The 13,945-nt window shown below is 33.9% G+C and overlaps 1 protein-coding gene across 1 annotated transcript; it reads right to left on the minus strand.

Moving 5' to 3' along the window:
• Window positions 1-8,932: 8,932 nt before the first annotated feature.
• On the minus strand, window positions 8,933-13,485 carry LOC117233319 (zinc transporter ZIP3). The gene is made up of 4 exons (XM_033493504.1): window positions 12,740-13,485; window positions 10,605-10,938; window positions 10,322-10,489; window positions 8,933-10,000 (listed from the first exon to the last, which is right to left on the minus strand). Exons 1-4 carry the CDS (start codon window positions 13,096-13,098, stop codon window positions 9,791-9,793), a joined length of 1,071 nt encoding a protein of 356 aa, XP_033349395.1. The 5' UTR covers window positions 13,099-13,485; the 3' UTR covers window positions 8,933-9,790.
• Window positions 13,486-13,945: the final 460 nt, after the last annotated feature.

Genomic DNA, 13,945 nt, shown 5'->3' on the forward strand with positions numbered 1-13,945 from the left:
TTATTTTCACACATCGAAAGAAAATACGATTCCGTGGCACACACTCAAAATTTATATATCTTTCCTGTACTTCCTTTTTTTTATGAACAGTGTAAAGATTAAACTCAAACAGAAATCGAAAACGTAACCGATAGTAAACCACACAGACGCAACTGTGAATTTTTTCATTTTTCTCTTTTTTTTTTTTTTTTATTTCTGTGAAAAAGTACAGCTTTAGTAGATAATATCGCGCGGAAAGCTGGAAACGCTCGTGGACGATGATCTTCTCAAATATTCGAGCTCCAGCGGAAACAGTGCTCGTGTACAGATGTGTGCAACAACGACATTCCTTAATCGCGTCGTTCTACTTCGATTGATAGAATTCTGCAACACACGGCCCTTTCGCTGGCCGAAAGGAACATTATTTCGGTCCGAGCTGACCAATTTCCCGTTCGTCGAACGTGTCGCGTCCCTGGACTAAATAGCTCGAGAAACTGGGTCCTATTAAATAACCCCGGGTCGATAATATAGGCGAGAGAGAAAGAAACGCTGGTGGAATAAAACGAATTGCGAGAAAAAAGATTGTGCGGCGCTTGGGAAAAAGAAATCGTCGAGTGGAAATTAAGATTGACGAAGTAATAAGAAGCGGTTAATTACGGTTATTAAAAGATTATTTATTTGCATGAAATGAGTTCTAGGATAAAGGATAAGAAGATGCACGAGCATTCTTTTATTTTGGAAAATATATTCTTAATGAAAACAGTTGTAGAATAACTTTTATTCTTAATGGAATTTCAATACTTCGTGTGAATTGTGGATTTTAAATTACATACGTCTCTTTCTTTCTTTCTTTCTTTTATTTTATTTGAGTAAAATTACTGATATATTAGCTGGCTACATGTCGTATAAAGTATCAAGACAAACGATGCCTATTCTTCAAAATATTTTATTTAACTTTTCCCTCTTTTAAAGCAGTGCGACGACTAAAGTCGAAGAATATAAATCTTTTCAAAATATCCGATAAATACAGGGAATAAAAATAACACTGTTAAAATAAATACTGATAAAAGAAATGAAAATAATACTCCGTAAAAACATAATAATATTAACGTAATAATATTTCTGGAACATTCAAGAAGACGACAAAAACGGACATTTAGATAAAAATACAATTTCTGTAGTACGGTTGACTGTACGACGAATTTTAATCGTAATATCGCTCTTCTGTTAAGAAAACGAAAACTGTGACTCACGTTATTCCCCAATGGAACTATACAAATTTTCCTATTCAATTCAATCAACAATTATTTGATAACTTTCTGGAGAAAACTATGTTTTTTCATAAAGATTTCGTTATTTGCACCCACTTAGCCCCTGATTGAGATTTTCACAGATATAATACGCTTTTATAAATTTCAAGACGTCCGTATAAACTCTTCGTGCATCGGAGAAATTATTCTCACTTACGGGTAAATAAAATAGATTACTGGACACGTGGGCAGAAGGGAGGGGATACGGAATGAAATTCAGGTGGTAATCAGAGGAAATGTGAAAGGGACAAAGTGAGATAGATAGAAATAGAGGCGAGTTAAAGCGGGGGCAGAGCATATATCTCTCGAAAGTGAGAGACGTGAGAAAATTCAAGGGAGCGTTATCACTTTCGTACTCCGATGAATGCCCATAAATATTTCCCGATATTGGGAACGATGAAAGGCCACGCCATCATGGTTATGCAACTACCATGCGATTAATGAAAGAATATTTTAATCATTGGCCCTTAAAAATCTAAAAATAAACCGAATTTCTTGTTACATATCCAGGTACTTTTTAATTTCTATTATATGAATCAAAACTGGGAAGAAGGGTCGCGCGAAGATAGCGTACAAGCAAGTCAAATAGTAACGCAGTAATTATGATAAAATGATTTTGTCTAGCTCAGTTCAAATTAGACATTCGCATTAGAAATACCAGAGCTTCCTCTTTTTTCGCACATTCTTTTTATTCCTTGGAAACAATCGCTGAGAGACAATTTGCGATTATGTCGAACAAAATACAAAAGAATGTCAACTCGTGAGAAAAAAGCCACGAGATCAAAAATTTGTGAATAATTATACTTGCTAGCGAATAACTTTTGTCAATTGTCTTACCTACAATAATTTTTGTCAATTATACAGGGTGGTTGGTAACTGGTGGTACAAGCGGAAAGGGGGTGATTCTACGCGAAAAAAAGAGTCGAAAATGTAGAATAAAAATTTTTCGTTTGAGGCTCTGTTTTCGAGAAAATCGACTTTGAATTTTCCCTCGGTACGCGTGCACTTTATCACGTCTCGTTATAACGGATCTCACTGTAGATCGTTGTCTCGATGAAAAAATTTGAAAAAAAAGAAAAAAAAATTTTTATTCTATATTTTCGACTTCTTTTTTCGCGCAGAATCACCCCCTTTCCGCTTGTACCACCATTTACCAACCACCCTGTATATAATTATACTACTGATGTTAAATACATTTGTTTACAAAATATTGGATAACATAATATTTTGTAAGACACAGTAACTCTAAATAATTACACGGTGATTAGAAAGATAATGGTAGCATGTTTCACGGAACTCGATCTATACTTGAGAGAAGTTACATTCTATAGCCTGATTCGTGAAATTAATTTTTCAGGAACGATATAACAAATCGATCAGCGGAAGAAGAGTGCGTGCTCTGATCCTCTTCGTTACTCTGAATACTTATTTTCACAGGGTTATTTTTAAAGTTAATGAAACGATGCCAGGTTGATCAATAACTTTGCTGAAAGAAAGTAAGAGTTAAGGGCTCGTGAAGTGCACGCTTCAGTATCTGCTATATTTACTGGGACATCGTATTACGTACACGAGAACGAGTTAATGATTCGAATAAAAAAAAAAAGATACCGTTGGAAAGTCGAAAGTCTCGCGCGGACAATAAGATGAGAATCTCATTTCGGTTGTAGTCACAACTAAACTACTTAATATCTCTATAGACATAGTTAAAAAAAAAAGAAAGAAATACAACGTGGTAGTTCCTTTAGACTTTTATCAAGCACTTTAAATCAGTTGTTATGTTAACACAGTAAAAGCCATGAAATCTTTACAAAATTTTGCAGAAGCAATGATTAATATTCCAGGGCCAGTGACGCATTATTCGAATGAAGTCTGATGAAAAATGAATCCCGATAGCTAAAGATCTATCACTCCTTTGACAGCTGTTGTTATAGGTAGTCGAAGCGTGATAGAAATTTCTCAATTTCTTTTCGTTATTTTTTTTTTCAAGTGATTGCCTTGTAGAATTACGTAAATTTACGTAAGAACTTTATTATTAAGGTGATAGATATTAAAATATAGTTATTTAATTAAAATATTAATGTAGCTATAGGAGGATTTCTATTTGCCGAAATTCCATTTTACCACGAACATAATAATATTCTAAGTCATTTACATTCGTCATAATTAGGCTGTAGGTTTTTATGCGAATTAATATTTTTATGAACACACTGTTCGCGTTTTACGAACTTTTACTCCTTTACTTTTCATATTAATGCATAAAAATTCACAGACCATTTATAATCCTTCGATGTAGAATGATTTATTCTGGAAAATTAATACACTAACCGTGAAAATGTGGAAAAAATTTGTATAATGATTCATAACAGGCATAGGTAAAATTTTACGATATACAGATAGCTATTATATTCAAATATATTATCTCTTACAATGCAGCATTCGATGAAAATTGAATCCTCGGTGAACGTGTTAAGCTGATGCAATTTTATTAAGTTGATTACTAACAATTTTTACAAAGTGAATACGTGCTGCTATTGTAATGCAACACATGATACGATGAATTACGCGAAGTGTGTGTTCGATAGCCTGCTGGTTGTGCTCAATTTCAAAGGACGATATTTCATTTATGGTTGCTGCTGTACAAACAATAAATTTCGTTATTGTATCTTTTTAATACAACCACAGGATATTTATAGTTCATCGAAGCAACTTTAATCGAAGTTTTCATTGTGCATTCTGCTTTGTTTCATTGATAAACGATATCTCTCAAGTTGAGATAATCATTTCTTTTTTTTTTTTTTTTAATGGAACAATCATGCTATAAATTAGTAATTTGCAGAATGTAATAATATTCGTTACTTATTTTCATTATACAAATTGTGGAAATTATTCTGTTTAGAGAATAAATAGCCATGAAGTAAATATTCGTTTATTTGCACCAAATATTTAGCAAGAAACTCGTGTAAAAGAGCACCAAAAAGAGAAACAACAATTTTATATAGTATCTTAAAATATTTAATTAGTTTTTAAATATTTGTACGAATTTGAATAATATTTTCCAAGCTCAAATTGTTCACTATAGAAAGTCACCGGAGAAACGGATAAAATTAATGAGCTTTCCCGTGTGAATTGAAAAGCATCAAAAGGTCTAAATCCCGATTTGTTTCTCGCAGGGCAATGCTCCATTTATTTTATTGCTGCTTTTCAACGCCGTTAATGGAACGGATAAGCTCGAAAGCCATATACATAACCTTTCCCAACTCCTATTAAAACCTTGAAAAATTGCAGCTTTCCATTTCCTCTCCATTTTGTTTTGCTATAAATACAAATCTGGTTGCACGTCATTGTTTTATTGGGCAATACAATCTATAGCAATAGGAAATAACAGATTAAAGTTTCAGATTTATCGAACAATCGTACCATTCAACTTTTTAAATACTAATATGTAAGCCTGTTTGCTGTATACTTTACAGAAATATTAATTTGCTTTATTTGTTACAGGTAGTTGCTTTCATCTTTTTATCTTTTAGAAAAATATTACAAATCATATCCTTCTTGGTGTTTCACTTGAATATAATCAAAAAAGTTAAAATAATTTCAATATCAAAATAGGAATTACAAGGTATTAAGAATATAACTTTTCTTTTCATTACTCGTAGAAAACCTTTTTATATGAACTGCTCTTTTAGAGATTATATCAACTCGAATTTTCTCTACGATTTTTACTTATCTTTACATTTACTTGATTCTTCTATTAAACTATTAAGATCCTTTAAAGATTTTAGATCGCTACTTATCATATCATAATCACCCTTAAATCGTTAACACGTCTACACAACTAGCTGGTCCTTAAAGCACATTTTTGCTTCTTACCGAGCAAAAAGATGACGCACAGCTACTCTCACAGCGTTCGTAAGATATTAAGAATTTAAAATACATCATCGGTTAACATATATCGTCGGCTATCACGGAACCTGGCCAAGCGTAAACCTTCTACATCTTAACAAGTACAATTGCACAAAAAGCACTTTTACATTTTGTCGTAAAGACTTCGAATTTCCGGCTGCGTTTCTTCCATATTAATTTCCGCGAGGCAAGAACAATAGCAACGTGCATAAATAACGTCGTATCATTTCTCTCGAAATTTTTCTTTTTTTATTTCCTTCTTCTCTCTTTTTTTTTTTTTTTTTTTTTTTTAGAACTTTTTATTCAGGGCCGTTAACAGTTACAAACAAGTCTTAATTATCCGTCGGCGTTTCAAGCACGAAGTTCTCCATTCGTCGTGCAATTTACGAAATGGAGGCGGGCTGTCCTTTCACGGGCGTTCTTTCGCGAAAAATTCGTGAGTCCACTGCCTGACGGTAATTGCAGCGCGATTATAGAGTCGGTTTGAACGTTTTCTTTTCCTGTCTCGCTGGCCTGTTTCCCATGACGGGATCCTTCCCCGCGCATCGATTGTTTAGAACGTGAAATTACGCCGGAGAATTTAATCCATTAGCGAGTTACTTGAATCCAGCACTTTCTTGGAATACATTCGTGCCCTAAGTGGTTCGTTTTATCTTCCCTCTCGTAATCGCGTTCGTTACTTCCGCCCGGGGAAGGGATTTATCTTGTTCCAGTTAAAAGCGACCGGCTAATTTTAAATCGCACCGATCGTTCTGCCTTGGTGGAATGAAGTTTTCTATTAGTTGGTTTATTACCGGAAGAAGTCTGTGGAATTCTTTTACGCGTTCGGTGGCCAAGAAATTGCCTCGATCGGCGAAGAAAAAAGAAATGAAGGAAAGAAAAGTGGAAAGAGAGTAGAACGAGAGTACTACGTTTTCTATTTGTCGTAAAATATGTTCTCGATCGAGGAGCTAATAACAGGAACGAATTTCCTTCAACGAAGCAAACGAATATACTTTCTACCATCTCCAATTTTTGTCCATTATAGTTCGATTTCTTTAAACAAAATATTCGCCATTTCAATTTGAATTAACCACTCTTTAATAATCTCTACTCTTTGATAAACGTATTTAGGGAATGTGTTTTCAACGTGTATGGGTATTTATTAATGATTCGTTGAAAATTTTACGTCGTTGTTGAAACTGGGTAAACCGATTTAGAATTTACACATTGAACGATGTATTTCATGCTGGTCAATATTTACCAGAGTACACATTAATCTCATCCATATTAGCATCGATAAATATCTGCTTTTTTTTGCGATGTACACGAACTGATGAGAGGAAAGTCGGTAAATGTTTATTAAATATATATCTCATAATCAAAGCCTCTGATAAATAAATCGGAAATATCACGAACTTTTCCCTGTCATTCCTGCAATTCCTCTTATGTTTCCTGTTGCGAACGTCTAGTTTTAATGCTGACGACGTCGCCTAGAATAATTAATTATCCGAAAAAGCAGATATTATTCCGAAAAATAACGTTCTACGTTTAATGTCTCGGATCATGTACAAAAATTAATTAAATTAATTTTTTAATCATTTTTAATAATATTTTTAAATTAAAATTTTTAATAGTAAAGTAAATAATATGGGACCGTATTGTACTATACTGTACGGAATAGAATTAACTTTGGTCGACATTATACTACTTTCTCCTACCAAATTTAAAAAATACGTAGGAATAAAAAAGTAAAGAAGAGAAGAAACAGTTAACGATGATCAACAAATAACCGTGTAATTTTGTAATGCCTATCTTCTTCAATGAAACGATGCAATTTCACAAAAGTATTTTTACATTAAAAGAAGTTCGATCTTCTGTCACACCATCTCGTTGTAAAATTCATGAACGCTGAACTCGAAGGGAATAAACAGCGAACCGTAATGCGTTCAAGACGAATCAAACGAGAATCGATGAAAGCTTCGAAACGACCACTTCAAACTCCAAACTAAATCCCAGAAAAACCAACGACGATAACATCGAAATTTCATTTCCATGTAATTGCTGGTCCTTCGATGTTTTTGGAGTCGACCGATCGCAAATTCAATGCACGAGCTCCGTTTATTTCTTCGTCGACAAAATGCATTGATTTCTCTCACAGCCAGAAGCAGAAAGTTGGGTCACTATAGCGAAAGATAAGCACGGTTTCTTGATACTCGATGATATCAGATCGGATCAAGTTCACTGTCATCGTCTTGCTTGCCACGCTATCGCGAGAACTCGCGTTTCGATCCTTTATTAGGGAATTTAAAGTCGATTGAACGTTCGTGCTCCCTCCACGTGAGCCGCATAAAAGATTTCGTGAAGTTTCAAGAAAATTCCTCCAACAGTTTTACTCTCCTGCGGATTATACTTTCGATAAGGGGAATTTTGGATAAACTTTCGCTTGCTCAGAGAAGTTGTTATCGAAGATATCGAACGACACTACGTACGGTTTACTTGCGGCGATTCACTGGGAATATTCGAACATTTGTAAACGCGTTCTACGAATATACTACGTTTTAAAATTTCATTGGCACCGTAATGATTATTAATGATTATATTGGTAAAGTTCGATACCAATCTGGAAATGTATATACATACGTATTTTATGCAAGTACAGATATTTCGCAGAGATCACAGAAATAGTAAAACGATCGATTATCCGTTATGTTACAATTGAAAGACAATTTTTAAAGCAGATTAATGTTTTCGAAAATTTATAAAACCAACTTGTGATTTCGATGATACTTATGATACAGCTGCAAATAATTAATTAAAACAAACAAGCGTAAAAGAGAAAGGTATTAAAAAAGCAACCTGCATGTTTTAAAATAAAATCAATTATATAAAAATGAATATAATACGATATTTTCATACCACTTTTCGAACAAGCGTAAAAAAAAGAACAAAAAAAAGATACGAAATGGGACAGATCAAATGGATAAAAGAAGAGATGAAAACGAACGATTAGTCAAATTCTGTCAATGGGGTAGCTTCTGACGATAGGGGAAATGACAACGATGCTAATAAAGATACGTCACTTTCCCAATCTCTGTGGTGACAGACCGAATAATTCACAATTCGCGTTCAATGCGTCGCGTCGTTGCGTTTGATGATGACAGAGATACGTCTTTCGATTCGGTCAAAGCTTCGTTGGATGTACAAAGCTCTCGTTGTCACGTTTGTTATCGCGTAAAATCTTCTTCGTTGTTCGTCGTGTCGTACACGTTAATCGAATCGATTGTGCTAATCTTGCCAAGGAATCAGCAACAACTTGATGCTAATGAACGCGATGGTAAATGCTTACTGTAACGTAGATTAGGGTGCGCGTTGCATAGTCAGAGGAGGATAGCCGAGTTGATCGGTGGCGTAACTTGCGGTAAGTTAACCCCCACGCCACTCCGCTAAATATTGAATTACGTGAGATTCCGTTGATATGCAAACGAAGATTAATAATTTGTAAATTCAGCGCAAAATCATAGTTTTGTGAATATGATCAAAAAAGATTGGCAATTCGTAGACTAGATTTTTATATAAGCTAACTCTAAATAAATATCTCTGTTATTTATCTAAATAAATTATAATTTTATATAAATTTATCTAAATAAATCTTATGTTAATTATCTAAATAAATATATCTTATGTTTATCTTAGTTTCTGTAAGTGTCCTGATATTTATAAACGGTAATGTAGATGTAATTATGGGCTGAAGCTGCAGATCTCATGACATAGGTTTTATTACTTTTCCCCTCGATCATCCACTTACTCAGACATTCTCGCTACATAAAGCGGAGGTATACGTATAAAAATAAAAGTAATGGTAGATTTTATTCACGCTAGTGATTGTAATCGTTAACATTAACGAATTACTTAGGTGATTATTGACGAGCGAATATGCCAATAATCTATTTCGCTAATTGTATTCATTATCTGTTTTGCGCGATGTAACTAGTGATTCGTATTATTCTTATTGTTGATTTTGATGATTCATTTTGATGAAAATTAATGAAATACGCGATACAAACATAATTGTGTTTTGTATGGTAACTTGACGGATGAACTTCAATTTCACGCCTATAATATTTGGTAAACACCAACTTGATAAAACTACACGTAATTTTACTTTATAAAAAATAAAAATTCTGTCCTACATAATTCTGGAAATCCTTTCATAAATTCATCGCAAACATCCAAGCTGCAGGTACTGTAACTTGTATTCTATACTCTTTAAACAACAAACTGTGAACGTGTAAAAAAATAGAACAAACGAGAATTAAAACATTTTATCGATTTCGTTGCAACATTCTATTTTTATACAATATTTTAAAGGGCGTTATCTTTTCTCTTTTGTCTCTCCTCATTCAATTGCTCCAGCTCTTTGTATCTCTTTCTCGTCACGATATTCCGTGTACGTGAAACTTGTATTTAAACCTGAATAAAGATAGCTTCTCGGGTAAATTTATTCCAGAGAAGCTCGCGTAACATTTTTCTTCCCTTGTAGTTCTTGATACGCTACTGTTGAATTTCGTTTGTTGAACAATTTATTCTATCAAATAGCTAAAAGTAGAATTGTAAATTCACGTTGCCACGTAGTTATTCAAAAGGTAAATAACGACAAAGCCAAGAATCACGGACAAGAGCTGCCAAACGCCGGCGGATCGTCGCAGATTTCTGTGCCATCTCGCCCTCTCTCTTGGCAAGATTTCGCTAACCGTTACGTACAATAACGTTCCACCTGCTAAACCTTGAAGAATCGGTACAGCTACGTCTGTCCACTTATTCTGCATCTACACAAATCATTACGCAAATTACTGTTTTCTATTCCTAGGATTTAACCCTCTTGCGTTCATTTTTCAATCAACTAAATCATTTTAATTAGAATTAGTCTTTTTCAGAAATTAGAACGATTAAACTTAAATTATTAATATTATTCAAAAATTACAATTGATTAAACTCTTAGCTCTTAAATCATTTTTTCGATTTTTATTAAATATCTAGATATACAAAGAGGAAATATAATTTGTATGAAATTGGATTAAGCATAGGTCAAAGAACCATATTGATTGTAAATTAGAACCAAGTTAAACAGACGTAAATTTCTTACTCACTTTGAATGTTAACATTCCGACTCCTATACCAACTGCAGATCCAGCGGAGAATACAAAGATTGCTAGTACGAGCCTAAAAAGAGTGCTATTAGCCCCGGCTAGTTCTAATCCTAAACAGAATCCAACGACGAACTTATGGGAAGCTACTGCTCCAACTAACAAAAATACCTGTAATCAAAGATTATACAAAAATTATATTCCCCATAAATGCATAGATATCCTCGATTTATCGCCATATCGTATCGTCCGTATCACGTTTACACTATTTGGAAGCATTACACACTTCGGACGTAGCCTTTTGCAGGCCAACCGCCAGTCCTTCGAGGACAGCATGGACCGTGAGCGCCAATAAAAGTCCCATGATGTTGGTATTGGAATCTGAGCACGGCTCTGAATGATTGCCATGGCATAAAAACGTCTCTTCGTTGTTATAATGACGTGGCGCGGTCGGTGTATATTGTACCGCTCCGTAACCTTCGCGTTCCCAGTTGCTGACCATTCCGTTTCCGTCTAGACTCGTCTGATAAGACGTATTAAAGTCGGCATTGGGGACGCCTCTGACAGTCCGCGTACCCGTGTTATAGCTCACTTGATGCGAGTGACTCCGGCATCGCTCCCTGTAAATCCACAAATCCATTTTCACAATTGACTTTCACTTTACGTACGAATGGCCGGTTCATCAGTCGACTTTGATGCAACTAGCACAAATGAAATTTCAATTGATCCCAGCTGGTAATTCAATCTATCATTGCTAGAAAAGATATAACAGCTCGAGACGTTTTATACGCTGTGTGAATTTCGTTTTATACCAGCAGACCATGGCCACGGTATTCTGAGCCACGTTTATATTCATTTTACCGTAATTATATCTTGTAACATCGTTCCTGGACATTCTTTAATTAAATTCCTAGTTAAATAATATTTGGAACATTAATATCTCGCAAGATGAATTTTAAAGCGGCGAGCCAATCTGTCGACGTAAAATCAGCTTAGTCTTCGTGCAAACGATTCTTATATCAAGCTTGGAAAAAAACAGACGGTATCAGTAATGAAAGATAATCTCGTGTTAATATCTTTTAATTGTATTGCATTTGATTAGTACCATATCAAAGTAGTTCAATTGATCTCATCAAATACAAAGAGAAAGTATACATACGCATTTTGATAGAAAATTCGTATTTATTTTATTGTAATTCATTTAATTATGAAAAAAAGTAAAATTGCTGTTTATGATATATATATATATATATATATATATATATATATATATATATATATATATATATACTACAAAAATGTAAAAAATGATCCATACCAATTTTAAACCCATTTCGATTTATCCATATATATATACCCAACCTATCGCAATGATAATCAAATGATAAATCAGTCTTTCTGATTTAATGTTCAATCTTCGTATTAACGTTCGATTTTCCGCATACAAAGATTATGCCGATTTTTCACACCAAAGCGACCAATAATATTAAAATAACAAAAGAATTACACAGTTATCAGAAGACAAGCGCAAGAACATATCATTTCTACTTCTCACCACTTTCCTGCTCCTCTTCCATTATCAGTTATTTACAAAGACACGGAGTATATTATTAGACGATCTAGGATTAAACATAGGATTACCCTACTACTGGCTGATTCATTCAAGCTGCAGACGAAATAATCAACTAGTTAAATACAAAAGTCAAATGTAAGTTGCTATTTTAGAAATAGAAATCTTATAAACCGGTTAAAATAAACTGCTATTATTCTGCAATAGATAAAATTGCTAAAATATTAAACGTCACTGTTGACAAGTATATCGAAACCTTTATTTTTGGAAGAGAATCAAAGTTAAGTAGATGAGACAAAAGATAGTTTGTAAGGTAGCAGATAACAAATTTTATCTATTAATTGATAAACTTTCGTAAACTTGATTAAGAAACTCTTCACGTTATTTAACGTAGAATTATATACGATGTTATATGTGTACTAATATATTAATATTTATCAATGTAAATATATACATACTACATCAATATACTTTTATAGGTATATGTATATGTACTCTAGAAAAGTAAAATGAAAATGAATTTTCTGAATAACAAGAAACAACCATATAAAAAGAAATGACATATAAAATCTTCAATTTGTGGTCTATTACTCTGTGTATCGGTCTATTGTCCATTAATTTTTACGTTCTAAATGACATGTCAGCAACTTGAAATAGTGCTTGTAAACATAATTCGTAGTTGCAACACTACAACTAAATATAAAAAATTCCATTCCGATACGAAAGTGCCATTAATCATCGTATCGCTATAGAATACTCCAATAGAATACTCCAGAATCCTTTTCTTAAACAAGTAATCTTTGATTATCACGATATATTAAACAGAATCGTGCATGTACTTATATACGTACGCCTGGTTTCCATTATTCCAGTTCGAGTTTTCGTAACGATGTTCCTGCGGAACATGCTGGTCTTCACTGCCCCAAAAATAATGGACACATTCGTCTATAAGATACAAGAGAAGAAATCCGCATGAAAAAAGTAGTTCTGCGTGTTTAGACATAGATTCCCGTGTTTCCGGTAACATGTGCAGAATAGAAGTTGCGAACAGAACGCCACCACCAAAACACAGTGTGCAAGAGAGAAGGAGCTTCTGTTGAAGATATCTCACGCGTGAAACAAAACACACCGGTGCAACACCAACGACAAAGCTGCCAACGCCGATGATGATCATCGACGCGAGCTTCGCCTGGACCACGGTGACCATCATTTTCCAGACGATGCACGGAATATGTTCACTGCTGACTGACACTGGCAGCAACACTCATCAAAACGATTGACGCTAATCTGGCAAGCGTGATAAGGTCAACCGACTCGAGAGATACGAACGCGATCACGAGTTCCTCTCTCTCGAAAATTGATTATCGGGAAAATTCGATGGTTCTCGCGTCTGAAAATGGGCATCGTATCGAGACCCGTGACTTCGTTATTATCTGTCACTAACTACCGTGGTATACCGTGGTATCGAGATTTAACGGCCGTCAATGATAAATGACGCAGCATAGAGAACGCGTAAAGTAACACTGGCCGGAAGCGATCCATAGGTGGAGACGGCAGCGATCGCAGTTTTATTTGATATTGATAACCTTCTGCGATATATTCTTACATTCTTTATTTAACTACCCAGAATGGTTTCTTTAAATAGAGAAAGTATAAAAATACGCTCTTCAATAAGTATATAATTATGTTATTTTAGCACAAATGTATATTTATAAAATGAGAAGTATTTTTAAACATTATTTTGTAAACGTACGACATAAATACTGTTTCTATATAAGATTATGATATTACTACCTTGTACAATATGTATACATATAATTACATTTATATTCTTTTAATACTAAATTAAGACTAATTAAAATAAATACTTTCGATTTTTATACTATTACATTACATATTTTTTCGTATCCTTATAATATTAAATATGTTTGCAAAGATATTTTCCTTTACACGTTAATATTTTAAAATAAGTACAATTTATTATTTAATCAATTTTCGACGACCCGTTAGAAAGGATTATGAACATTTATTTGATTATATAAATACTAAAAACGTGA

Source organism: Bombus vosnesenskii, unplaced genomic scaffold, assembly GCF_011952255.1.
Source record: "Bombus vosnesenskii isolate JDL3184/JDL3185 unplaced genomic scaffold, Bvos_JDL3184-5_v1.1 scf7180000013295, whole genome shotgun sequence".
In the NCBI taxonomy this organism is placed as follows: Eukaryota; Metazoa; Arthropoda; class Insecta; order Hymenoptera; family Apidae; genus Bombus; species Bombus vosnesenskii.

Bases quoted from the DNA above. Each gene is read 5' to 3' on its own strand.
- LOC117233319 (XM_033493504.1), bottom strand. From the start codon at position 13,098: ATGATGGTCACCGTGGTCCAGGCGAAGCTCGCGTCGATGATCATCATC. The intron at 10,939-12,739 runs GTACGTATATAA...GTGGATTTACAG, and splicing joins TGGAATAATGGAAACCAGGC to GGAGCGATGCCGGAGTCACT. The intron at 10,490-10,604 runs GTGTGTAATGCT...CTTTGATTACAG, and splicing joins TGCAAAAGGCTACGTCCGAA to GTATTTTTGTTAGTTGGAGC.